This window comes from Nothoprocta perdicaria, unplaced genomic scaffold, assembly GCF_003342845.1.
Source record: "Nothoprocta perdicaria isolate Ctin4 unplaced genomic scaffold, notPer1 scaffold_0, whole genome shotgun sequence".
NCBI classification, from domain to species: domain Eukaryota; kingdom Metazoa; phylum Chordata; class Aves; order Tinamiformes; family Tinamidae; genus Nothoprocta; species Nothoprocta perdicaria.
In genome coordinates this window covers 629029-655025 of record NW_020454092.1, presented here as the reverse complement: position 1 = coordinate 655025, position 25997 = coordinate 629029, and the positions used below count along the sequence as shown (strand labels likewise).

General features: G+C 38.1%; 2 protein-coding genes across 3 annotated transcripts in view; one reads left to right on the top strand and one right to left on the bottom strand.

Annotated features, from left to right (window-relative positions):
* The first annotated feature begins 6 nt into the window (after positions 1-6).
* On the top strand, positions 7-10570 carry PDK1 (pyruvate dehydrogenase kinase 1). The gene is made up of 11 exons (XM_026043351.1): positions 7-165; positions 1740-1881; positions 3204-3275; positions 3820-4004; positions 4288-4377; positions 4679-4756; positions 6664-6740; positions 7416-7514; positions 8359-8469; positions 9213-9326; positions 9447-10570. The coding sequence occupies exons 1-11, from the start codon at positions 51-53 to the stop codon at positions 9585-9587; spliced, it is 1224 nt and encodes a 407-aa protein (XP_025899136.1). The 5' UTR covers positions 7-50; the 3' UTR covers positions 9588-10570.
* A 3028-nt stretch (positions 10571-13598) lies between these two features.
* LOC112950553 (neurabin-1-like) overlaps positions 13599-25997 on the bottom strand; it is a 34243-nt gene continuing 21844 nt past the window's right edge. The window contains exons 13-18 of one of the 2 annotated variants that reach the window (XM_026043154.1): positions 25673-25766; positions 25114-25185; positions 24659-24857; positions 20341-20457; positions 15858-16046; positions 13599-14254 (exon numbers count right to left, since the gene is read on the bottom strand). In XM_026043154.1, coding sequence (XP_025898939.1) covers positions 14087-14254; positions 15858-16046; positions 20341-20457; positions 24659-24857; positions 25114-25185; positions 25673-25766 — 839 coding nt within the window. In that variant the 3' untranslated portion in view covers positions 13599-14086. The remainder of the gene's footprint in view (positions 14255-15857; positions 16047-20340; positions 20458-24658; positions 24858-25113; positions 25186-25672; positions 25767-25997) is intronic. The other variant, XM_026043235.1, reaches the window with a different exon arrangement.

The window sequence follows — 25997 nt, the reverse complement described above, 5'->3', positions numbered from 1 at the left end:
GCGGCGCGAAATGGCGGCGCGGCCGCGCTGAGGGGCGCGGAGCCGCCGCCATGAGGCTGGTGCGCGCGCTGCTGCGCGCGGCGCCGGGCAGCATCCCGCAGCAGGTGGATTTCTACTCGCGCTTCTCGCCCTCGCCGCTCTCCATGAAGCAGTTCCTGGACTTCGGTGAGCGCCGCGCGCGGGTCGTGCGGGCGTCGCCGGGCCGGGCCGGGGCTCGGGCGCCGCCGCCCCTGCCGGTCCCCGCGCCCTTGCGAGCCCGCGCCGGGGCCTTCCCCGCCGTGCCGCGCTGCCCGCTGGAGGCGTTGCGAGAGCGGGGCGGGAAGGGAAACGGCAGGAGCCGCGCGAGCGGCTGGGAGCGCGGCCGGGGAAGCGACTAAATGGGCCCGGCGGGGAGCTCTGCCCTGTGCGGCCGAGGGACAGGCAGCCAGAACTGGCCGCAGGGTGCCAGGCTCCTCAAACACGGTGAGCGGGAGGGTTAAAGGAAAACCTCCCGTTTGGKACATTGCAATGCTATGTCTGGCTGAGTTAAACCTCCAGATCTCTGCAGGAGAAACTGTCCATGTAACTTTGTTGCTTCTCTTTTCAACAAAGAATCATGCAGCTCAAAGGTAAAGTGGTTTCAACCACTGTAGTACCTACACAGTATAATCTTGAAAGCTTTTTTTCCCCCTTTGTTTTGTTTTGCTTAAGCATGTAGCAAAACAAGGGAAGGAAGCTAATAACAAAGATAAAAAAGTAGAGCACAACAGGGAGCCAGTCATTGTCTGTGTGAYAGTCTGTAGCCGTTGTCACCTGATGGTGTTTGCACTTGGGATTCTCTTGGTTCTGTCTGCCAAAGCAAAAGCAGTTACAGAGAAAATCGTGAAAGGARAAAACAAACAGCAAGGTCAGCTTAAAAAAACCTGCTTCCAGTTCCCTCATTTGTCACTACAGTAAATGCAGTATTCTCTAAGCAAATTTAGGTGTTGATCTTGTACATCTGCCATGTCCTGGGATGTGAGCTCACCGTGTTTTCCACAGGGTCCTCTACCTTCCTTGGCATAGACAGATCATAACCACGCGGGGAAACAGGCTCCTCATTCAGTGAGATCTTCTTGCAGTGTTTGCGTAGCCTCCAAATCCCAAACTGATTTGCGGGATGTTGTTTGCTGAGTTATCTTTACAGTTTAGTACCTTCAATTTGACTTGTTAAGGAATTTCCTTAGAGGATAGGGAAAGGGCTGTATTAGCCACACACCCAAARTGCAGACTGGCTAGGGAAAAGAATGAGATATTTCTGGGCAGAGCTCTCATATCCAGAAGAAACACAACTTTCCTGGGGTGATCCATTTGCCTCTTCAACAGTAAGTGCCACGTAGGGCTTGAACAGGAGTAGTTAGAGTCAATATTTGTTGCAGAACATTTTACATAGACCAAAACCATACTTAAAATTGAATGGTATGTGTCTGCATTATTGCACTAGTGGCTCTTYGTATATAGTGAGGCCTATATAAATCCTTCATGTAGGGAAGAKTCTCCTTTTCATGACAGAGTTGGTAGATTTCAGTATATTACGTTTTGAATTATATTTATAAGATGGCTGCTCCCATTAAAGAAACACTTTGGCTGACCAAACTAGCCCAGTCAGCTTCAAAACTAAACCACAGGCTTCTTGTACATGAAAGTGCAAGTTTGTGTAGTTCAATCCCACAGATGTTGACTTTATTCTAACATTTTCATTTTTTTTCTCTTGATTTTAGGATCTGAAAATGCTTGTGAAAAGACTTCATTTATGTTTCTGCGACAAGAGCTGCCTGTGAGGCTGGCAAACATAATGAAGGAAATCAGCCTTCTTCCAGACAACCTTCTAAGAACACCCTCAGTTCAGCTGGTGCAGAGCTGGTAAGAACTTCAATCCCTTTAAAGGCTGGAGGAACAACACATTCTCTTCTAYGGAAAGAACATTTCATGTGCTCGTTGCGTGAACGTTACTTGTTTAGACTAAGTAAATATCCCAATGGGACATAAAATAGAAAGTAAACTTGCAGATATAGGGAAAACTTCTTGTAGCTAAGTGTTTGAGGGGAGAATGTAGGGAGGAAGGGGGAGAACCCTTCTTGGTGGTGGCCAGTGACAGGACGAGGGGCAGTGGGTACGAGCTGAAACACAGCGGGTTTGACCTCCATGTGAGGAAGAAATTCCTTGCTGTGAGGGTGATGGAGCCCTGGAACAGGCTGCCCAGGGAGGCTGTGAAGTCTCCTTCTCTTCCAAACCCTCCTGGATGCCACCCTGGTGCTCTGGGTGTCCCTGCTGGAGCAGGGGTTGGACTAGATGATCTCTAGGGGTCCTTTCCAACCTCAGCCTGAACAGTTCATTCACAACAAAAACTCAGCACAGCCGTGTTTGATAAGGACTTATCTTAAGTGAAGAAGCTAGCTGAAGAAACCCAAAGAAGCCTCTAAATGCACAGAATTTGCAAAGCAGAATATGAACTATTTAAAAGACAGGTTGTTGCAGATTACAGGTATAAGTTGCAGATTAAAGATATAGAATGTATCGAAGAAAGAGTAAAAAGAACCCCCCAAAGCCAAATCTTTAAAAAAGCAGAAGCTCTTTACTGCAATAGGAGGCTATTCAACAGAAATAATAACAAAAAAGCTTTCAATTTAGAAGTAAGCATAAACTTTTGTAGGATAAATGCAAAATAAAAAGGTTGCTTGTCAGCTGCTGAAGATGCATAGGCATTTGTAAAGGTTTGTAAAGAAAATAGACTCTCATAGTCTGCTGAATAGATGAATATAAAAAGGGGTTTCAGTGAAGAAGCAAGATCTCAAAGAAACATGAAAACTAAAATTCCCATGATACGAAATGATGGTGATAAAGCGGGAAATGAATTCCACTTGGACAAATACAAAGTAAAGCATAGAAAACAACCATCTAGTACGACTATCTGGAAAGAAATTTTGATACCGATGTGAATATTTTTTCTGCATATGATAGCTGATGGGCAAGAAGGCCCATCAGAAGATTGTTAAGAATCAAGTAGGAATTGGGGAGTGGGGGTGGAAATAWAGTGGGACGACTGTGTTAGTCTATTATTCCTATGAACTGCATGTGGATTTAGTCACCTTATCTTGAACAGAAAAGAGCAAGAGAGATAATCAGAGGCTTAGAGTGAGTTGGGGAGGCATGTGAGCACTGGTCTTTGTCATGTTTCCTTAAAGGTATGTCCAAAGTCTCCAGGAGATCCTTGACTTTAAGGACAAAAGTTCAGAAGATTCAGATGCTATTCACAGGTAAGGATTTGCTCTCACGTTTATTTCATGCAAAAGGGCTGGCAAGTGGCTCAAGAACAATATCAACTACCTTAAATTTCTGCAGTTGCAGTGCCCTCACTCCCTGCCTCCCAAAGTCAAGTACATGAGAATGTGAGACAAAGCACTTCCTTCTATGCCAAGTTATTCCGGGCTTTTTTTTTTCCCCCTTGACCAATATAATGAATTCCTTACTTGTTGCAATGCATGGAACTTTCCAACCATAGGGTACATTGTGGCATCATTGACTGATAGTAGCTGCTATTTGACAGGCATGGGATGATTTATGTGAAAATGGCTGGCACAATTTTCTCTTTTTCTTCGACACTATGATTGATTCTTTTCAGTGTAAGCTGCTTGAAATGACTTATGTGCTCTCAAGTCTGACCTGCTTTTTTACTGTGGTAGGTGGATCTGTGATGTTTCTGTGCAGAGTGATCTTTGTAATCTTCTGGGCCAGATACTCAATTTTCCAGAGTATTAAAATGACTTGAAAGTGAAAATCTTAACACTGCTCTAATTTTAGTTTTACAGATACTGTGATAAAAATCCGGAATCGACACAATGATGTAATTCCCACTATGGCTCAAGGAGTGACGGAGTACAAGGAAAGCTTTGGCATTGATCCAGTGACCTCTCAAAACGTGCAGTATTTTTTAGACCGTTTTTACATGAGCCGCATCTCAATTCGAATGCTCCTTAATCAACACTGTAAGTGCTGTTGTAAGGAGAGAGAATAATACATGTACCTTGTCTGTATATTTTCATTTTCATGTGCTTAAAATGAATTTCAGTGTTTCAAATGAATACACTGTTTACTTTGCTATTCRTAAATTTCTCTAATACAGTTCTTAAAACACTTTACTAATAGCCATTTTGTTTGCTAAAGATTGCAATTATATAATGTTAATAAATTCCTATTTAGCAATGTCTAAGACACAATCTAAAAATTAAGTTATAGTTGGGTATTAAACATTATTTTCTTTTTTGGCAGCCTTATTGTTTGGGGGGAAAATTAATCCAGCTCATCCAAAACACATTGGAAGCATTGATCCTACCTGCAACGTGGTTGAAGTTATTAGAGGTAATTTCAGCAGATAAAAACAAGAATTCTGTAAAGTTATATGAATGTCTATATTGAAAACTRATAAATTAACATGGTGTTTAATTCTTTCTTACCTGGAGCAGAAGTTCTATTTCAAATGTAAGACAGTTCCGTCAGTTTTCACATTAAGTCCAGATTTTGTAAGAAAATACAAGACCCTCTGACAGTGCAGAGTATTTTCAATTTGTGAATTTCTTTTTGGCAAACTACTAAAAAAAAAAAAAAAAAAAAAAAAGGAATTGCAGTAGGGAAGAATTAAACTTTCTGTGTTTTGTTGTAGATGGCTATGAAAGTGCTAAGAGTCTTTGTGATTTATATTACATGAGCTCTCCAGAGTTCATCCTTGAAGAGCTGAATGGTAAGTGAATGTGAACTCTTGAATGTAGTAACTTTAAGTACCTGATACTAAAAGATTCTCCCTCTACTTCTCATGTGTTTAACATGAGCTCTATTTATTCTCTCTATATGGTTCTAAATAATAATAGGATTTTTTTTTGGTCTGTCAGAAGGCTTYCCTTATTTTTTTCCTTTTCTTTTTCAATATTAGGAAGTTCAAATTAGTAGCAAAAGTTTTAATTGTACAGTTTTTAACAGCTTCCTTCCCTCCCCACCTTACACTCTTCATTGCGTTCAGGACTTTAACAATCTCAAACTCTCTGCATTCGCCTGTGCAACTTTTAAAATTGSTACCAAACATTCTGCTCAATTTCTCTTTCTTATTTAGCTATCATGTACTTGTAGTTGCAACTGGGTATAGTATGCATTTCTGTAAAAATTAATTGCACCCATTGGCTGTAACTTTAGGAAAACACCTTTGTAACTGCACTGCTTTGAACTGGGAGCTCGGCCGTAGTCCTTCATCACAACAGTACTTACTGGAGTGCTTTCCAAGTGATTAAAAGCCCGGTCCAGATAGTGATAATAAAAACAAGCTCTATGGATAATTGCAAGAGCCAGAACACAGGCACTGTAACTTGGCCTGCCAAGCTAAAGGCAAAGAAAATGTGGTTTTAACTGTACATGCCTTTTTTTTCCTTCCTGCTGTAGAGAACACGCCCTTCTTTATCCAGCATAAAGGTTTGTTTCTCCATCCTTGAGCGTGATTACTAAAACAATCTCTGGGGCCCTATCAGTCATGGTAATTCTGTGTCCTGAAGGGTCTGTTAAGGCTGCGGGTGCTGCAGGAGCCAGAACGAATGGGTTAGTTTATAAATATAGAGGGAGCAGCCCTTTGCTCAATGGATCGTGAAGGGGAGTTAAACCTGAGCGGGCCAAATGCACGTTCCTTATTTGTCCTTGTGAATGAAGGCAGTTAAATAAAACCTCAGGCATGGGGCTGGGGGCAGGGTCGTGGAAAACAGTTGACTTGAGGGTAGGAACCAGTTTTCCAGGTGCAATATATATTTTTTTCTTTTATTTTTGACCACTACCTAGTTTGTTTGATGCTTATTTTAACATTTATAGCTGATAAACACTGGTTAGTAATACGGTCTGGTAAAAGGAATATTAATTTGTAGAAGCAGAAGGACTTTCATGGCCACCAGAATGTTCAGAGCCACTTTTTTTCCCTCTTTTTTCATGTAATAAATGTAATTTCCATGATACCATTTCCAGAATTCACTCTTTAAAAAGTATTTTGAAAATTATACCAGTTTATAGACAGAAATATCTAAATAATCTTTAAGGTTTATTGTTATGTGAGCTAACTTCTAAAGTAATCCAAGCCTAGGCTGTGCTGCAGTTACAGTTTGGGACATCAGAGCATTATAGGATAGTTTGGGGTGGAAGGGGCTTCTCAAAGTGTCTAACCTGACCAGGTTGCTCAGGACTTCTTATCTAGCCTGGTTTTTAAGAGCCTCCAAGGGTAGCAACCTGTTCCAATGTTCAATTGCCCTCATGGTGAAAAGATTTTTTTGTTATATGTGGTCTGAATATCTGTTAGTTCATCCTACACTTGCTGTCTCCTGTCCTTTTACTGTCCTAAAAGCCTGTCTCCACCTTAACAACCTCCATGTACTGGAAGGCTGCTATTCTCTGCTGCTATCAGTGTTGTCACAGTTTGCTTAAAGATTAAGTTCTAAAATAGCAAGCACACTTAATCTTGAATGTGAGTTTGAACTCAACATAAGAAGACTTCTGTTCGGATTTTCCTTCTCTTGTGAGTTCTTTCAATTAACACAAACATATATTTTTACTTACTGCTGGAATGAATAAAGGGTATCTATCTAGTTTGCCATTTAACTGTTTAGGCCTTCTTTTCTCCAGCTAAATCACCAGGACAGCCCATGCAAGTGGTATACGTACCATCACATCTCTATCACATGGTTTTTGAACTTTTCAAGGTCTGTGCAGTTACCATTACACCATTTTTTTTATACATACTTGTTTAATGAGATTGCAATTGTTTAATTTTTGAACCAATTGTAGATAGTAACCTGCTTTCTGCAAGCGCAATCCTCTAGCTATTTGCAGGAATATACCTAAATATTGTATGTAGAAAATAAACAATCATGTCATTTATGTAATGAATGATTATCTCTGGAAACAGCAGCATTAGGCAGCATTGTCAAAAATCTTTAAATGTAGAAAGACTGTAGTTAAAAAGCAGTGGCAAATAAGATAAATAATTTGGCCACCTTTAAATCTGATATTATGAGAGAGGAGCACTATAGAGCTTTCCCCTAGTAATTTCTTCAGTCTTCCAGTTTTCTTCAGCTTTGTGTCATACTGCATGTACAAAGCATTATAAAGAATCTACAAATAAAACTACAGTAAAATTAGCTRTTTATTCTAAAATATTTTAACTGCAGATACCATGCAGATACCTTCTAACAAATTATACAAATACTGAATGAAACAGAAATACGTATAAGATTATTCTAAAGCTACAGGCTTTTGTCCTGATTTGGAAATAAGCTCATTGAAATATTTTATTTTCCTAAAGTGGTGTCTTAAGATAATACAGAGAATGGTAATAATAAGATTTAAGTTCTTGTACTTCAATTTGGAAACTGCAGAATGCAATGAGAGCCACCATGGAACATAATGCTGACCGATGCATTTATCCTCCAATTCATGTGCATGTCACATTGGGCAATGAGGATTTAACTGTGAAGGTAACTTTTTAAAAATTATTAAAAAAAAAAAAAACAACTTTTTCTTTTTTTCCTTGACAGAGGCAGCATATTGTTAGATTTAGTTAGTGATTCTGATTCCAACAGTATGTTGTAGCTTATGGTGCAGCATGCAAGTATGAAGTTGTTACATATTCATATGGCAGGGTCCATAATGAAATTTTATGCTTGTATCATTGTCATTTTTGTGCTTAACTTAAAGGCCAGCATGACTGAAAATGAAGTTGGCAGCTTTATATAATTGTAATGTTAGCATTTTGTAATTAAAAATGACTGTGGTGTAAGCTGGGAAACAAAATGTCTATTCCATGTAGATCAAATCTGCCTGAAAGATTGCCTTCCTCTTTTGCACARTATTCTTGTTGAATTTCAAATACCAGCTGCAAGTAACTGGCTTTTTCATAGGTATCACTAAAGTCTAGTAAAACAACTCTTAGTGATAGATTTTTATCATACTGTGTTTAATTGATACTATTCTTGAGAGGTAAAGTTGGAAATATATAGAGCTTTGCATTTSTTTAAATAGAATGAGATGCTAACTTCCAACCAAATTAGTTATAAATAAAATAAAATCTATTAAAAATTAAGATTTTTCTCGCTTGTAAGGKATTATTACTGCTTGCTGTGGTAGTATGTTATTTAAATAACTTGAGYGAGGGATGGAAGGGAAGGCTTCATCTCTTGCTGGTCATTGCCGTAGTCGAGATATCAAAGAAAAAATCTATGATTTAATAAGGACAGCTTTATATTATTCTAAATTTTCTCTGGATTATTGCCTTTTTTTAATTAAAAAAAAGTTAATCATACATGATCTTTCTTGCTGAAGATGAGTGATCGTGGTGGAGGTGTTCCKATGAGGAAAATCGACAGATTATTCAACTATATGTATTCAACAGCTCCACGGCCCCGTGTAGAGACATCACGAGCTACACCGCTGGTATGCAAGTCTTTTATACCTTACTCATCATAGACCTAAGATGATAATCACAAAAATAAACAAAACCCAGCATAGAGCCAAGGCCTCTGCATTAATAATGTTACTGATATAAGTATGACCATTTGGATGCTAGAGCTTAAGTCAAATACTTTTTTGCAAATAACTGGAAAATTGCATAAAATCCCTAAATACTTACAGTTATTTAAGCTTTGAGATTTTTGTCTTCTCTGTCAAAGTTACTCAGCTACCTGAAGCAGAACACTTTGCTATACTGCACGTGTTGCCATAAGCAGAGGATTCTAAACTCCTGTTGTGGCTGCTGAACGAAAGGAAAGATAAATATAGCTGTAGCTCTGGATGTAGTCTGGGCTTATTTCTATGGGAGGTTGCAGAGGATGGTACAACTGACTATACAGCACAAGAACAAAGGGGCACAGCTGTAACAAGGCACATGAACACTGTTTCTGTCTCAAGTGAATTTAACTAAGTGAACTTAGGCCTTACTGAATTCTACAGCTGCACAAGAAATCTAAACTTAGTCTCAGTTAAAACCTCCTAACAGCTCTCCTTAAACTTGTTATGCCTAACATTTGAACTCCTTATCTTACCATCAAGCATCATGCATAGGTTGTCTCTTTACCTTGTTAGAAAACAGCTGTTTCAGGTTGATGCAATTAATGGAAATACGTCTTTTTTTTTTTTTCCCCCCCTCTCCTTTCGTGCTTGCTCTCCTTCTGAATCAGGCTGGATTTGGTTATGGCTTGCCCATATCACGTCTGTATGCACAGTACTTCCAAGGCGACCTAAAACTGTACTCTTTAGAAGGCTATGGTACAGATGCAGTTATTTACATAAAGGTATGACCTAATACTTTACCATTTTAACTTCATAATCAACTCTGAACTGTTAATGGATATCTTTGTTCTGTTAATCTAACTTTGATTCAAAAACTAGTCAGCTAATGTCTTTTTTTGCAGGCCTTATCAACGGAATCGATTGAGAGACTCCCTGTATATAACAAAGCAGCTTGGAAACACTATAAGGGAAATCATGAAGCAGATGACTGGTGTGTGCCAAGCAGTGAACCCAAGGACATGACCACTTTTCGCAGTATATAATTTTTTTTATTTCCCTCAGAAGTTCATAAATAAATACTTATGTTTGCAAAGGGAATGTCAACAAATTGTTACACCAAGTAGCTAAGCTGTGTTGAAAAYGTGAAAAAAAAAATCAATCTAAGAAAGAAGTAGCTTAATTCAAATTACTGTCTTTAGTCAGTATTCAAAAGAATTAAGAACTGTGCATATTTTCAATTTTTCAATAAAGGTGGTCACACTTAATTTGTTCCACCTCCTATTTATGATTTCTTCCAATAGCTAAATCTAGGGAGCACTCTTCAGGTTTTATAGGGACCAATGCAACCTATTTTATATCTAGTAAAACAAAGGTTAATTCATGCAATTACAAAACTATTTTAAAAGAAGATCTGTTGACAGTTCACCAGAGGAAATTGGTCTCTACAGAGTGTTCTAGATTAATGAAAAATCTTTGTAAGAACTAGTAAGTGTAATGCTATACCATTGCAGCTGTATGGCACTTTTTATTCCTTGATTCTTAAGCACATTGACGTCTAATTTTCTGAAGTCAGAAATCCTGCCTAAACTTTATACTTYGAAATTTTTTGCAGCTGTAGAAATAACCACGTTTGGATCTGTAGAATTTAAAAAAAAAAAAGAAAAAAAAAAGTCTTTTAGCTGCTGCCATTGGTATAATGTATCTCAGGTATGGTATTAGTTGTATTTCTTTATAGTATTTGGTTGTTATGTGAATATTTAATACTTATAAACTTATCTTGGTGTGATCAGTGTGAACTAGCAAATGGTGTTGGCTTGTGTACAGTAAACATGTCTTACAATGTTTGCTTATATTTCTGTAGGCAATACCAAAACACAGTATCAATGTTGGAGCACGAGGAAGATTTCATACTCTGGGAATGYCAGGTTACACCTGTAAAGGAAAACTATTTTTAATAAACAGATTTTTAATATTTGCCCTTACTAGGGCATCTGTGTTACTTTGACAGTAGAAACTAGCTTCTCAGGAGTATTTTAAAAATGGGGAAGTAATAATTTTTGAAAATACCTTTGTATTTGTAATGTGATTCTGACTGTTTATGTAATAACACAGACTATAACATAAATAAGGGGAGCAAGATGTCCATCAAAGGCATATTGTCAAAACAAGACACGGGGGAGGAGAATGAGTATTATGTTTCAGGTGACACAGTTCTTCCTTAATAAAGGACACAACTTCTCTTGCTGCTTACTGTGTATTGTATTGTGTTCAAATCATACACATCATGTTGCACCTTTGACTCCGGTTGTGTCTGAACATCTTGGCAATGATGCAGTTAAAAAGGTGTAGAATGCCAGCCTTTTCCTCAGATAACCAACATAGCACCAGTAGTTCTGAGCTTCAGAACGAGCAGACACATAGGAGCTCTCAGAAGGAATAAGCACAGATTTTGCTAGTTTACAAGAACAGCTCAGAGACAACAGCGATAGAGATACTACCCGAAGTGAAGAGAGTAATGACTAATTCGAGCTTAATTCTTGCTAGCCTAGTTGTAAACTGAACCAGATTAAAGGCCATCACCAACATGTTCCTGGGGCCCTACTAGCCCAGTTATGCAAAGCAAAATCCCTTTATAGCCTGTTCAAGCTAACTTGGGACACTGCAACGGGAATGAACTGTGCAGTAACTGCAATTGCAGGTGCACTGGCACTCTGAGGAAGGATTAATCCACCTGTGGCCACCTGAACAGCATACTGAACTGTTCCACGCAGCTCTGTGCACACTGAGCGCTCCTGTGTTTGCTTACCTTAAAGAAGGTGGTGCCTGAGGTACCTTTCAAGGAGCAACAGCTGTTTCCTTCTCCACACTGCATTCACTGTAGCGTGCAGCAGGAACTACTTGTAGCTACTGCTTTTGCTAAACTAAAGCTGAACGTTACAGCAAGGGATTGCAACATTACAATTCTGAAACTGACTGTTATTCTGGCTCTTCTGCTAAGWTTTAGATGTTAAAATATTTAAATAAATAACTTGAACTGCTTTTAGTAATATCTGAGAAGAAATGTTTCTGCAGAAAAGCTACAATTATTTGTTTCTTAGAAAAATCTGTCAAAAGATACTACATGGTATTACTGAAATAAAAACCTTTTCCTGTTCTCAGCTTTCTACAGCTTGAATTCTGAGTATTAGAGTAACGTCCCTGTAACTGTATTTTTCCCCTACCAATAATTGTAAGAAAAAAGTGTAGTATATTTTGGATTCCAATGTTTAATCATACTCATAAAATCTAATCAATTTTTCTTGATTTACATAGCTACATAGCTAATAGCCTTTGGCTCAGAGATTTTTTTTTTTTTTTTTTATAGAAACATTTTCAGTATTGCATTGAAATCAGTGCTAGCATCTGGGTTAAAATGAATCATGGTAAAAAGATAGTATAGCAACCCAACTATCAAAATGCTGAGATTAATAGTTTTCAATGAAAAGGACCTCAGTCTTGCACACTGAAATTAATTTTAGTTGATCTCTTTTTTTTTTTTGAAAGAGACACAACATTTATTCAATACAAGTATTTAAAAAAATTAAGACTTTCAGCTGAGCGACTCTGTGAGCTTGTTCATGGAGTCAGCTCTGCCTTTAGCAGGTGCTCACGACCTGCTGGGGCCCATGTTAATCATTGCCCTTGTAACCACACAAGCGCTGAGGGRTCAGCGCTGCTCCCGCCTCTCCCAGCTGCAGGAGCCCTGCACACAGGCAAGCCTGGGCAGCTGTTGCTTCCAGCGCCTGCTTCCTGGAAAACACTTCCCACAAGGTGCAACACTGAGCTCAGCTGGCTTAAAAGAATAAAATAACAGAGGTTGTTCCAGTATTCCCAGTTCTAACCGAAAGTAAGTGCTCCCCTGGAAACTTGGTCTCCTGGATGAGTAAGCAAAGCTGCAGTTTTAGGCGTATGGCCATAAAGATCTGCCCAGTCCATTTTTTTCCTAATTCTCTTCTATCAGCAGTAGGGTAGCTCTTCCTGCCTAGCTCAAGGTCTGTAAGGGATGAATGCAATTCAGATCTACAGGAAAAAAAGTAAATAAGAGTTAAATCTTGACAAAATGTTTGTTAATGCTCAGAACTGAAAATAGAACTGTTTAAAAGTCTTCACCACTAAGAGTTTTAACCTTTATTTTGCAAAATGCATGGGGTTCAGGAGTCTTTTTGCTGCCATTCAGAAAAGACAAGATTTTTACCAAAGAAGAAAAGAAAGAAGAGAGTGAAACACCAACTGGGAAGTCCATTCATTTAATTAAAATGAAAAATAGTCCATAGATTTAAAGGAGAACTTGGTCCACATGAATGAATGAAGTTTTGTTCTAGTCCACTCTATGATGGAAATTACACTTTTACTTAACRTTTCTGTAATAAGCTAATTAAAGAAGTGCTGTTGCAGTATCTCTAGAAGACAGTATGTAAATATACAAACACCAATTCATTTTCTAAACTATTTTGGGAATCAAATCCTCCTTTAAAGAGAAATAACCTGTAGTCTACAATCAAACACTTAAATACAATGCAGATACCCAGTGCTTCAGTGATATTTTTTCCTACAATTTTTCCCTCAGTACTTTAAGTTTGAAAAACAGCATAGTTTAAAATTAGCAAATATATAAATTTGGTCCRCAAAAATCTTGTAGCAAGTAGAAAAGAGAAATACATGTATTGCAAATTGATCTTATTCATACCGTAAATGTATAAAACTATGTATTGTTTAGGAAAAATATGTTAAAAAAGATCTTATTTATACGTCAAACCTTGTCCCAACACCATACAGGGTAGTGTGCAGAAAATTCAATGCTGTAATTAGTGGAAGTAGTTTACAAAAACTACTTAATATTTCTGGTTATTTTCTTAATAAACTGCAACACATGGAATCCAAAACAAATGTGTTACTACAGTGGATTTAGATTTTTTTTTTTAAAGGGACCATCACTGAGAAATAAAAGAATTCAAAGAAAATACTTCATAAATTTGAAATACATGTTTTCTTTTTAAATTAATTTGACATTACTGTTTTCTTAAACTTAATTTTTACTATACAACTTCAGTGGCAACATATAAACAAACTGTCACAGACTGAATTTGGCAGGATTTTTCTATTGTCCCTCTATCGGATTCAACTCTATATCAAATACTAGCTGACTAATATTGGAATGATTTTAATACAATAGTCTATTCTCCACAAATGTTTTTCAAGTTTAATGAAAAGGGCTTTTTTTTTTAAATCAGTCTTAGAAGCACAAATAGTACTTAAGGCAGAAAGTTAAATTATTGTCTATTAGTATAGGCAGAGTCAACTAGGAATAAAAAATACTGGAAACATTTATTTCAATTTAACGGCTTGTAATGGGAAGGGACTATTATTAAAAAGTAAAAAAAACCCCAAACCCTACCATGTTAGATTGTTGCACTTTCCCTCCTACCTCAATTGTACAATTATATACAAATACGATGAACTTCAAGATGAAGCAAGCCCGTGCCGAGAAAAAAAAGGCATCATTTTAGCAGCTTGATTCAAGAGTGGCTACCACCCTGCCACTCTTTCGAACTTCTCGCTCTTTCTTTTGAACTTTTTCCTTCTGCTTTTCCAGTTTTTCTTGTGTCTTTTTAATATCCTTGATTTTTTTCTTTATTGTTGATCGGTCGTTTTGACTGGAAACTCCTAAAGCCTTTGGAAGGGAAAAAGAAAAGAAGCTTGTTATTACCTTTTTAACAGCAAAGCATATCACTTAAACTGTTTGTGCTTAAGAAAGGGTTATTCACTTTGCTGCAAGGCAGTCTGTTTATCTGAATACAGACCTAAGTCCTCAAGGGCACCATCAAGGATCATCTCAGTAACAGAAGCAGCAAAGAAAAGGCAGCCTAGGCTTGTTCGGCTTGTTCTTGTTGGGAAATAACAGCTTCTTATTGCATTTAATATGCACAGAGAAACACCTGAAATTTTCTAATACGTAGTATACAAAGAAAAGTAGTATTTTCAAAACATTTTCCTATTTTTTTATATGGCAGTAGTTTTTCTTCATTTCTGTTTAACTTCTCTTAGCTAGCCTTTTTATTTTATTTTATTTTATTTTATTAAATATCCTAGGAATGCTGCTGAACTCAGATCAATCAGCTGCGGTTTTTAACTGCTTGGGAAAAATCCGGTCCATGAAAGCTGATTCCAGAAAGCTCATGTTGCTTTTAAAGTTGCACAGCAAATAAAAATCTTTGAAGGAATAGCTCCAACAATCAGCCCCAGAAACATAGTATTAACAAACAAAAACCTCAAGCATCTTTTTTGCTTCTTTCTACCCTCCTGAGAAAATGATACTGTTGAAAGAAAAACAGAAAATCCACTCCACACTATAACAGTAATTCAAAGTATTTTCAAAATATTTTTTCTAACTCATTAACATATACCAACAGCAAGCCCACCAAGTTTCTTGGTAATAATACCTAAGCAAATGACCAAACTTCAGAAAGACTTCTTGCTTTGATGATGCAATATTAACATTGTGACTGTTAATATTTACTTTCTTTTTCAAGATTAATCATTTCTATCAATATGTGATATGTTAACTTGGCATGCTTGTCACTGCTTGTCTTTCCCATCTCCCATGCAAGGGCTCTTGTTCCTTTTGTCTTATCTTTTGCACAGTGTATCTTCTATCTGTATTTAGCACCAACTGGACCTACATTCACGTTAAAATAATTAAGTATTCAATGAGTAGTCCGTGCATTTTGATTTTTAATCAGCAGATGGCAGTACCTTATTTCAAGTCAAAGCACTGCAACAGACGTACACTACTTAATTGGAGGAATTAGGTATATAAATYAAAATTTAAGCATCAACAGGTATAGATGTTCATTTGACATTCTTCTGTCGAGTATTTTCTTCGGACAAGGACACATTATTTATCAATACACAGGAAGTTTAGTGAACATGTCTATTGTACAGTGTCTACTGTACTGGATAAAAATCTTTTCATAAGATCTTATATTGAGATGGAGTCTATGTTATTGTCCCTTTGTGAAAATTATGCTTTTTTGGCTTTCTGAAGCTGCCAACAAGGACAAAATATAAAATATTTTCATAATGCAAAATCAGCTCATATTTAATTGGATATCCACTATTACTTTCTCAATCTGCATATTTTAAATCTTTTAAAACCAGAATTCTATCCCCAAGAATTACAAACAGAAGAGATCAGAAATATTTCAGTTAAACAAAAACCCGACAAAGCGGAGAAATGTATAGAATTGCGAATATCTACCAAGATAGCCACATACCTTTAGCTTGTCACTGTCAAGCTGCATGAGCTGCTGCCCGTCTATGTTCATGGCGGTGAACTCGGCGATGTACTGCTCCATGTTCATGCCCATTAGCCAGTGGCAAACCTGCTGGGTTGTCCACTCACAGATAGGTCTGCTGTGCCACTGGTTTTGTTTTCCTGTTGTCCCAAGTTCATCATCTAATGCCTAACCCATTGAGAAGAGTTAATGTGAGTAATAAAGAACTCTGTTCTATTGACTGCACGTTGCATTTTGGTTGCAGGTTGAGGCTGGTTAACAAATGAATGTTTAAACATATTCCAGCACTTCTACAGTGCAAAACCCAAATTATTTTTGAAATCATGGCTTTACAGCAAGTTTGTCTAGGGTTTAGGTGAACACTRCAACAACATTAGACACAAATTAAGGCAGAAATACAAAACATACATGATTTTATGGTTTTCTCTAGGAAATATGATCTTCATGAAACCTGTTCTCACAAAATGGCAGATTTTTTGCTTGAACCTGACTTAATATATCCAAAACAATGAACAAGTTCAGTCCTTATAGTACCCTCAGCTAATCCCACCACATCAATATTTTAAAGGGTTCAAAAGTCTCAGAGCTTGTAGCATTCACAAAAAACACACTTCCCAGTTCACAGAGCTTTTAAAGTTCTTTGCTTCAATTTCAGTTGGCCTCCAAGGGGAAAAGGCCTACCTGCTGTTCGTCCTAGATCACTTTGTTACTTCATCATAAAAGAAAAATTACTTAAAAACAGAGCTTAATGCCTGTAAAGAAGAAATCCAGTGCAAGAGTCGAATCAGAGTAACATTAGAGCTGCTTGAACCTTTATTTACTATCCAAAATGTTTCCTCACTAGTTCATGGTCCAGTACAGRCTGCGTTAGACTTAAAGGCTCTTTAGGCAGTTTCCCCTTTATATCAAATATATTTGTAAAACAGATTCCAATCCAAAAGCATTCTCCTACTCCCAGTGAGCTTAATGCATATCACTTGTATAGAGGAAACATAAGAGTCAATTTACTGATGGAGTTGAGAAGTAACCTGCAACTTTCAAATGAGCAATTAAACTCCAAAATGGGAGGATCTCTAAAATCCAGCTCTGCAGCTAGAAAATGTGGGAGAATTCTRAGTACACCTCAGTAATTCCAGCAATTACATGTAAAAGATTATGAGACTTGTCCAGTATTATACAATTCCACAACTATTAACTAGTTTTGAGAGGGCAAAATGAAACAGCAAGGCGTCTGAGTTGAAATGAAAATTAATTTTAAATTTCAGATGTGCCATAGACCACACAACTAGTATCCCTTTTGCTTTTCCTAGTCCATAAAACACAGGACAATGGTTATGTTATGAGGTAGTACAGATGGATACAAACAGATTTGTAGAACAGACAGTTTGTGCTGAGGTCCTGAAATCCATACCATATGCCTTTCAAATAAGTTTTATTTCAGAAGAGCTATAGAGTCAATGTACATTAGCAGCTGTAATACATCAGGTGCATTTTCAGGGCACCTTGGTCTGATTTCCAAGATAAATCAAGCTAAGGTTAGGTGGCAACAATGAGGAGATTCTGAAGTGAAACTCCTACTATAAATTAGAATTTCATTGTGGATGTAACAAGTGTGAAGACACCAAATTGCTGATGTGCAAAAGAATAGCGAAATCCACAAAATAATTTCAAAGAGGGTTCACAGAATTACACCGAAGCACAGAATGGCTGAGGTTGGAAGAGACCTTTAAGGACCAGCCAGTCCGGCTGTGCTGGAGCCGGCTCGCCAGACCACCGGACATATTTCAGAGCACGAGGCCCCGGGAGCCTCTAACCTCCAGCCAACGGCTCCTAAGCCGCTCAAGGCTCTCAGCGGACGAGACGCAGCTTCTCTCCGGCCTTCAATGCATGGCAAGAGGCCAGGAGACCTTGAACACTAAAAAGGGCTTGTTACCATTATATCCACTGCTTGTTGGTTGYATTTCTTCCAAATAAACAGTAATATTTTAGAAGACAACCTAATCCACTCGTTTAAAATTAATATCAGAATAAATAGTACCAAAAACTGAATTTGCATTAAAAGACTTAAGCATCATCTCCTCACAAAGGTGAGGAAAAAGACTTAGTCCCATATGATTTGAATTTTTCACTATTGTGCAAAGAGAAAAAATAATGTAGTTTTAACTATTTCTAGGAATAAGCCATTTTTCTCATCTAATAAAGATGATAGCGTGAGAAATGTCATTAAGAGACTATAACCAGAATTCACTTTCTAAGCTTCCTCACACTTTTAAATTGAATTAGCATAATATCAAACTCAAGGAACTTAATGAAACATTGTCCCCACTTCAATTCACAACTGCTATGAGAAATTCTGAAACAGATATTTAGCATTTCTCTCATGGAATCCACTAAATTTGGGTGTTCTATTTTGGAAAGGGAAGCAGTTTCAAAAGAAGATCAATATCTATTCAAGTGTTATATGCAGAAAACTATGTTTTTATTAGAAGATTCACAAATAACTATATCAATCGGTGYCAGCTTATCTCTACTAAGTAGAAAACAGCTCAGGGTAGACAGACTTTTACGTTGTGAAAAATGCACAGAGGATGAAGAATATTGATTTTTAAGTGATGCTTATTGATCATTAACACTCAGACACCATTTTTTTTTCAGCTATCTCCCTTGCAGCGTCAAACAAAGAGCTGTCCCAAGATGTCTGTACATGAGAGTGGCTAAACAGCCCCCAAAACAGCCATCCCACAGACAAACACGAAATCAACCATGAATTCAGAAAGCAGAACTGAAACCACCTGGGAAGTACGCAAACACGAGGGAACAACGTACGCCCAGGTGAAAGTGCTGGCAGTTCAGAAAGCAAGTAAGGACAGAAATACTGAAGGATCTAAATAAAAAAAAAAAAAAAAGAAAAAAAGAAAAAAAAAGCAGGGGCTGCTGCAGCAGCTGCTATAACTGAGAGAACAGGGGCTGTTTTACTGGCTGGCAGGACCCCGAGGCCTATTTTTGAACTATCCAAATAATTAACATGGGGTAGAAATTCTGTCTGTGAAGGGGTCATTAAAGGAGGAATTTAAAATATCCACAAATCACCCTAGGAATGTTCAAGGTTGTATAATTGAAGCTTAGAGAAAAAACGGTAATCAAATAGCAACACAAGAATTTTAAGAGTCAGTTTGGAATAATTCAGCAGTAATTACTRCACTTTACCCACCGCCATAGCTGATGGGTCATAAGCAGAGAGCGAGTTAATAACATTTCCTCACGACCTGCACTCGCAGCTTTGAAAAGCTGCAGTACGAGTGAATGCTCCAAAACCACCATCCCAATCCATCCYAWYCCATCCCATCCCRTCCCCTCCTCCACAAACTACCTGGCTTAACCAGACCCACCTCCCTCCCAGGAAGMGGGGCAAGCTCAGCACGGACACATACTGCTGTGTCACCCCGGACACATACTCATCATCAATACCATCACGAAAAAGCTGCGAACAACTTCCATTGCCCATGCGAACACACAACCAACACGAACACGGGAGGCACAGCAGCGTGTGACAAAGGAGGCGACCGATGGCGTCGCACGGACACGGCTAGCAGCGGACACGGCTCGTCCCGGAATTTTACAACCAGATGGGGAGTGGAGGCTGTAATGCTCAGGAATGAGCAGCAGTCGAGGCAATGTTTAGCTTTGATAGTACCATATGATTTACACTACTTGGAAGCTTTAGCAATACAAATATCATTCAGGGCTTGATTTAAGATAGCTCACAGCAAACCTCACTCATTCACGAGCCACAATTTATTCATTTTTTCCAAACATTATCGCTACCTGCTCGACCAGTTCCCTGCTACCTCATTTCTGGAATGACAGTGCTCAGCTCTTAATGACCCCTCCTAGRGGGGACAATAAAGCATTTCATACATAAAGATGCCTGCCAGACAGATTGTCAGATTGCCCGAGACAGTGATCTCGGGATGCCAGAAAAATATGGATTTCAGGTTTCAGCTGAGGGCAAGGAAGATGGTTCTGCCAGAATAATGAACACTGATTTTCAAATTACTCTATGTCAGGACAACTTCATCCTGAAGGTGATTTTTTTTAAAGACAAATAAGACATACTTAGGTTAACACAAACATGCACCTATGTGAGGGCAGGTTGAAAAATACTGTAGCATTCACTAACAGAGTAAGTGACTTAGTGTAAGATGCTCTTGTTACTGAAGAATTGCAATTTGGTCACACTAAATTTATTTTGATTTTTAAGATATAGCTAAAGCAGAACACAAAAGCTCTTTTAGTCCATGTCCTTAATTCGGAGCAACAGTCTTGGATTTTTACCATGTTCTTCAACACAAAAATATGATAATGCCCATCCAATTTCACATTAAACAAAGCGTGCTCTATTAAACAAATGTGATGTGAATGACAACACCAACACGACACATAAACACACTTTGAAACTCACCTCATTTGAAGAGAAGGTTAAAGTGTGTGAACGACCTGACAGGTTTGGTTCTGTCACTAACCCTGAAAGTTCACAACTTGGCTTGCTATGGTATGTATCATCTATGACAATTCTACTCTGCAAACAAGTGGAAATAATGTTGTATTAACTCACCCCCTTGGAAAAGCAGACCATAAGGCGAAATTCCAATTGACTATTGGTTAAAAATAATAATATTCACTTTTCTTTAGATCACATACGAAACATTCTTTGTATCAGTAGTCTGTCTTGTTCTTTTTTTTTTTTTTTTAAGTTTTTTAAATTTTCTCAATTAATATGACAACAAATTTAAAGTAATATCCCCAATGGCACCTCGTGTGGAGTATCAGCATTAACCTGAAGCTGTGCAAAAGTAAATAAACAAGCACAGTGAGGTAGGCTTTCAACAGGCTCAGCACATGCACGGGGAGGCGACTCAGGGTTCGGCTGGTGGAATTATCCACGTGGAGCTTCTATTCACCTGAAAGCAGCACAAAGGCACTACTAAACATGCTTCAAAACGTGGTGTTCTAGCAGTGCGATAAAAATCCCATTCCTGATCTTTCATGGCCATTAACATTCTCCTGCCACAGATACGACTTTGAGGGATTTCTGTAAGTCAGAACGAGGCTTCGCCTTTGCATTCGTCCACAATTCCAATGACTGCAACGGCCTGTGCAGCAAACAGGCCGACAGGTACGCAAAACTGGAAGAGCAGGGAGCTTTAAGCAGCTTGCAGCTCAGGGCTTAAATTAATTAGTTCAGGTGTAGAAGAGTTTGCCTACACCCAGAAGCCAAGAGCTCCCTCTGAAATTTAAATTCTCATTTAAGATACTGTACAGTATTGCTGCACAGCTTCAAGACGTAAGAGTCATGCTAACCAAAAATTATGTTATAGGAGAAACAGATGTATTTGACATCTAAATAGTATTTTTTTAATATATAAATTTAACATTTAACTTTTTAAACAGTGTATGTACCAAATAAATTTCTGGTAAGAAATGCAACTAATATATCACATTGGAAAAATGTTAAAATCTTAGAATTTACCGTTTACAATTAGTTACCAGACTCAGTGTGTGTTTTAAGGAAGCAACCAGATCTGCATGCCTTGACATCTAGACGTAGAAGCACCTGGGTTCAAACRCAGCCACCTGCTGCCACTAATCCTGTGACCTCAGGCAAATCTCCAGACCAGCCTGAGACTCGTTTGCTCTCAGCTGCAAAAGCTCATGAACCCTCCCTATTTCCCCCTCCCCAATAAAACAGAAGCTGCACCTGAAAGCACCAGGTTAAGTCTGATAAGAGAACAGAACCCCCTGAGAAACACAGCAGTTCAAAGAAGCAGTAGGTGAACTGGCCTTAAAGAGAGCAAAATTCCTATTCACAATGCTGCTCTTCTTGTATTATTAAAATATCAAAAACCAAACAAAACCCACACAGGAATCCCCTGAAGCATACAATCAAATGCAATGATGGCACTTTGCTTTTGATTTAAAAGGTAAAGTAGCTGCATATCCACTAATTTATGTTGCAAGACAAAATGCTTCCGATAAATGCTAACAGATCTACATCTGATGGCAGAGTTTCTGATCACTACCTCAGCTTTCAGCTCAAAAAATATCAACTCCAACAAGGAGCTGATTCATTATTCCACAAACTTTCAGTTTTTGAAAACTAACTTCAGCTGCATTTTAAGAAAACAAAAATCATGGATACAGACTTTGACAGGTACACTTTGTAGGTACAGAAAATAATATAATTAAAGCCCTCACACCATCAATATTAGAGCACAGCTCAGAAGTTACACACAAGGCCTCACTGCATGAGATTTTTGCATGAAAAAGGATCTTACTTCAGGGTTTCTACTTATATTCACTCTTCAAAGCTTTCACCTGATCAMATGGGATACTAGAGTCACAAGAGCAATAAGTGTTATTGAACTACCATTGGTTAAAAGAACTAAGTTCCCCTTAAATTCTGGAAATACGATTTTGTCCCGTGAGGTTATTTTAGTAACAGTGCTTGTTGCTGGATAGTCATGTTTCTTTTGCATTTTTAGTGTCCTGTCACAGTGAGTTTTACCTGCCAAAGCCTTGTTGTTATCACGCAAACTTAGTGATCAACTGTGGTTTAGCAAGTGCAAAGCTTAGTCACTGCCTGGAGCAGTAGCTGCTGTTGCATTCCCAGCTATAACAAAAGCCCCCAAATGTTGCAGTAAAAACAGCCTGACCTTGGGGAGGCGGGGAGAGGCAGAGTGTGACTTTGTGATCAATTAGTCTATGAGAATCTGCTAGATTCAGGGTCAGCTTTCTACCACTTCGCAAAGCAGCCAGATACCTGGAGACTACTGTATCCTTCCAGCTGCTGTTTGCAACTGGCACTAAGGCAAAGAAAAGAACAGCAAGCAGCAATTATACACAGAAGCATGAGAGGGAAGTAAGAAAAAAAGGGAGAAGCAAGAAACAGTTGGCAAGAAACCAGCTGGAAGGTTAAAGTGATAATCAGCTTGGATAAAACATACAAAGAGGACAGAGAAAAGAGTATTATTTCAGGATAAGATGGAAAGGCAGAGAGAGGACCCAAGCATGTATGAATTTATTTTTTAAACTGCTGACCAAAGCCTCTTTATAAACACAGAGAGGATGCTTACGCACATGCAGGTGTTTAAAGCAGTAACACAGCGGTGGGACTTCCACTGTCCTCTAAACAATTATTTTAATGGGTCAGACAGAGGAATGAAGGTAAAAACAGGTTCTCCTGAACCAGCAGCTCTTTGAAAACTGAGCCACCAAATGTTTTATCTACCCAACAAGCATTTCTCAATGGCTTTGCTAAAGCCTCTAAAGGGATCAGCTACACGCTCCTATATAATTAGAAAGATGTCCCCAAATACATGCACATTCCCTTCACCATGGATCACGCAATCCTTAAATCACTGGCCCATTTAAGGATGCATCTTTGGCCACTACACACTCCGAGACAGAAGACGGAGAAACTAAATGCACAAAAGCCACACGCACTTTGCAGTATTGCATAAAGTAAYGTCCTACTTAAGGGATTAAGTTTTTTCTACATTTCTAAAGTTCTTATGGTAAGTTATTGTGTAGTTCTAACACCACTTACAGTATTTTTTGGTAAATTTTCCAAGCACTATGTATGCAGACAGCTTACTTCTGCAATGACCACTGTACATGCACATTACGAAAACTAAAAGAAATTTTTTAAAACAATATTTTAGTGCAATCAGCATCTGGAAGCATGGCAAGTCAGTTCATTTATCTACTAGTTTTGTAAAATATCAGCCAGTTCAATGAATACTGCCTGGAAAAATCTCCCTTCTAGATATGCTTCGTACCTCTCTCTGATGATACAAAACATGATAAATAAATAAATATAAAAAAGGGTATTTCAGACAAAGAGCAAAAGAAAAAAAGTGAAAATTAAGAATGAACTTTGGGAGGTTCCTAACACTGACACAATTCTGATTCTAACAAAATGTAAAGAAAACAAGAATGACAAAAACAGTCTTAAGTGAAAATAGTTTTTAACAAATTACTTAGCCAGCCCAGGCATTGTTTGATGGCACTTTTACTTAAGCTTTAATCTTAGAACTGTCAACAGGAAAATGAAGCATCATATGGTTTCATTAAATTTGTTATCTCTCACCGACACTTTTTCCAAATATTTTGAACTGTCAAGATGGCAAACCTACGGTTGTATGCTGAACTGTTTAGTACTGCTTTTTAAAAACTAGTTAAAAAGTCTTTAGCTTAGTAAAATATTATCAGATACTCAAAACCAAATTTCTAGTAAGAGTTCTAAATATGCTCCTCTCAGTTTCCAATAGTAGCTCCTCTGAGGAAAACCAGGATGCCACCTTCATCCACATGGCTGATATTCCACCCTAGTACTACTAGGGTAAGGGCTGGCTGGCCAACTGCCTGGGGAGTTGATCTCTAACCAAGTATAGTACAAATATTAGACTGGGTTCTCATGTGAACATTTAAAATTATATTTTCTTAAAGCTAGCATTGCTTTTAGAATTGATGAGCTACTAGAAAACAAAACACCACCCTCCCCAAACCCACGGCGTGATCATTCCACTTGATGCCCAAACTGAGTGAGAGAGAATGCAGCACTCTCCTAACCTCTGCTTCTAAGGCGGCAACTTCTGCCAAAGGGTGGTAAAGACATCAGCTTCTGCAGTTGTGTTTGTAAAAGGTGATGTGACCAGGGACCAAGTTATCAGTTGCATACAATGCATTTAAAAAGTCAAAACACAAATTATTCATCTTACCTTGCTTTTGTTCTTGTCTTGACCCTGTTCAAATATACTGTCCTGCCCACTTTGAGCAAAATGCAGGCTGCTACTAGACACGTGTGGCTCTTTGTGACTGTCTCCAAACCAAGAAAAAGGCATGCAGGTGGGTACGGGGGAATCCGAATCTGATGCAGATAAATTGTTGCCAGAGTCATCCAGCAGTTCTCTGGAACCTCTGAAATAAACAAACTGTGTTAAAAAAAAAAAAAAAAATCTTCATTCTATGTATTTCAGGGCACAGCTGATATTTAAAATGAAAATTGATACTTGCCTTCAAATACAAAAAAGACATCTTAGAATTTTGCTGTTATACTTGGATGCACTTTAAAGTCATGAAGCAATTATAATTTCAAAGACGCTTTAAAAGTTTAAAATTGTAAGAATGCAATATGTATTAACGAAAAAAAAMCACCGACAACAAAAAACATTACCTGCTATCCAGAGAACCTCTGARATTTTCTTTTTCTTGTTTCTTGCCCTTGCCTCCAGATTTCCGTAACCCTCTAAAGTGGAAAAACACCATTTTTATACAGCGTTTGCATTGAGTGACATTTTTGTCAGTGAGATAAACATATCCCCCATAGGGAGTGGGGCTAGAWAGGGCATGGTGAGTAAATGGCCTTAAGTTGTAGCAGGATAGATTCAGTTAGATATTAGGAACAATTTATACACAAAGAGTAGTCAGGAACTGGAACAGACTGCCCGGGGAGGTGGTGGTGAAGGCTGGTTTTGAAGWGACCTGTAGGTCAGGCACTCACTAACCTGGTTTGTCAGGCATGTTGGGTAATGGTTTACAGCTTTAATATCTTCTCCAACCATAATGATTTATGCTTCTACAATTATGGACCCATGGAAGAACTTTGCCATGTGGTATTGCTATCAAGTAGCCTAACAGCACTTCCACGATAGTATTCATTCAGAGTATATGTGAATCTCCACAAGTAAAACTGAAAGCCATTTATTTTTAAAARAACACAAATAATATCTTACCCAAAATCTGGAAATCGCCTTTTAGACTTCCCTGATGAAGTTCCTTCATTTGCTTCCATGGTCTTTTCTTCATTTTTCTTATCTTCTGCTTTTTCTAGATGGGTAGAAAGAAATTGTTAATCTGAAATAACTCCAAGCTCTTCTGTGAAAAGTAAGTCTCAAAATATATTACCTAGCATGCAATGCATAAAAGAATTTCATTTTTAAAGCCACTTGCAAAAATACAGCATTAATATCAAGGTATATTAAGCTTTTCCCTTTTGCATTTCCCCCAGTCTGGTCCAAAGCTTGTCTATATTGTTGGCTGGAACATGCCTTACGCACG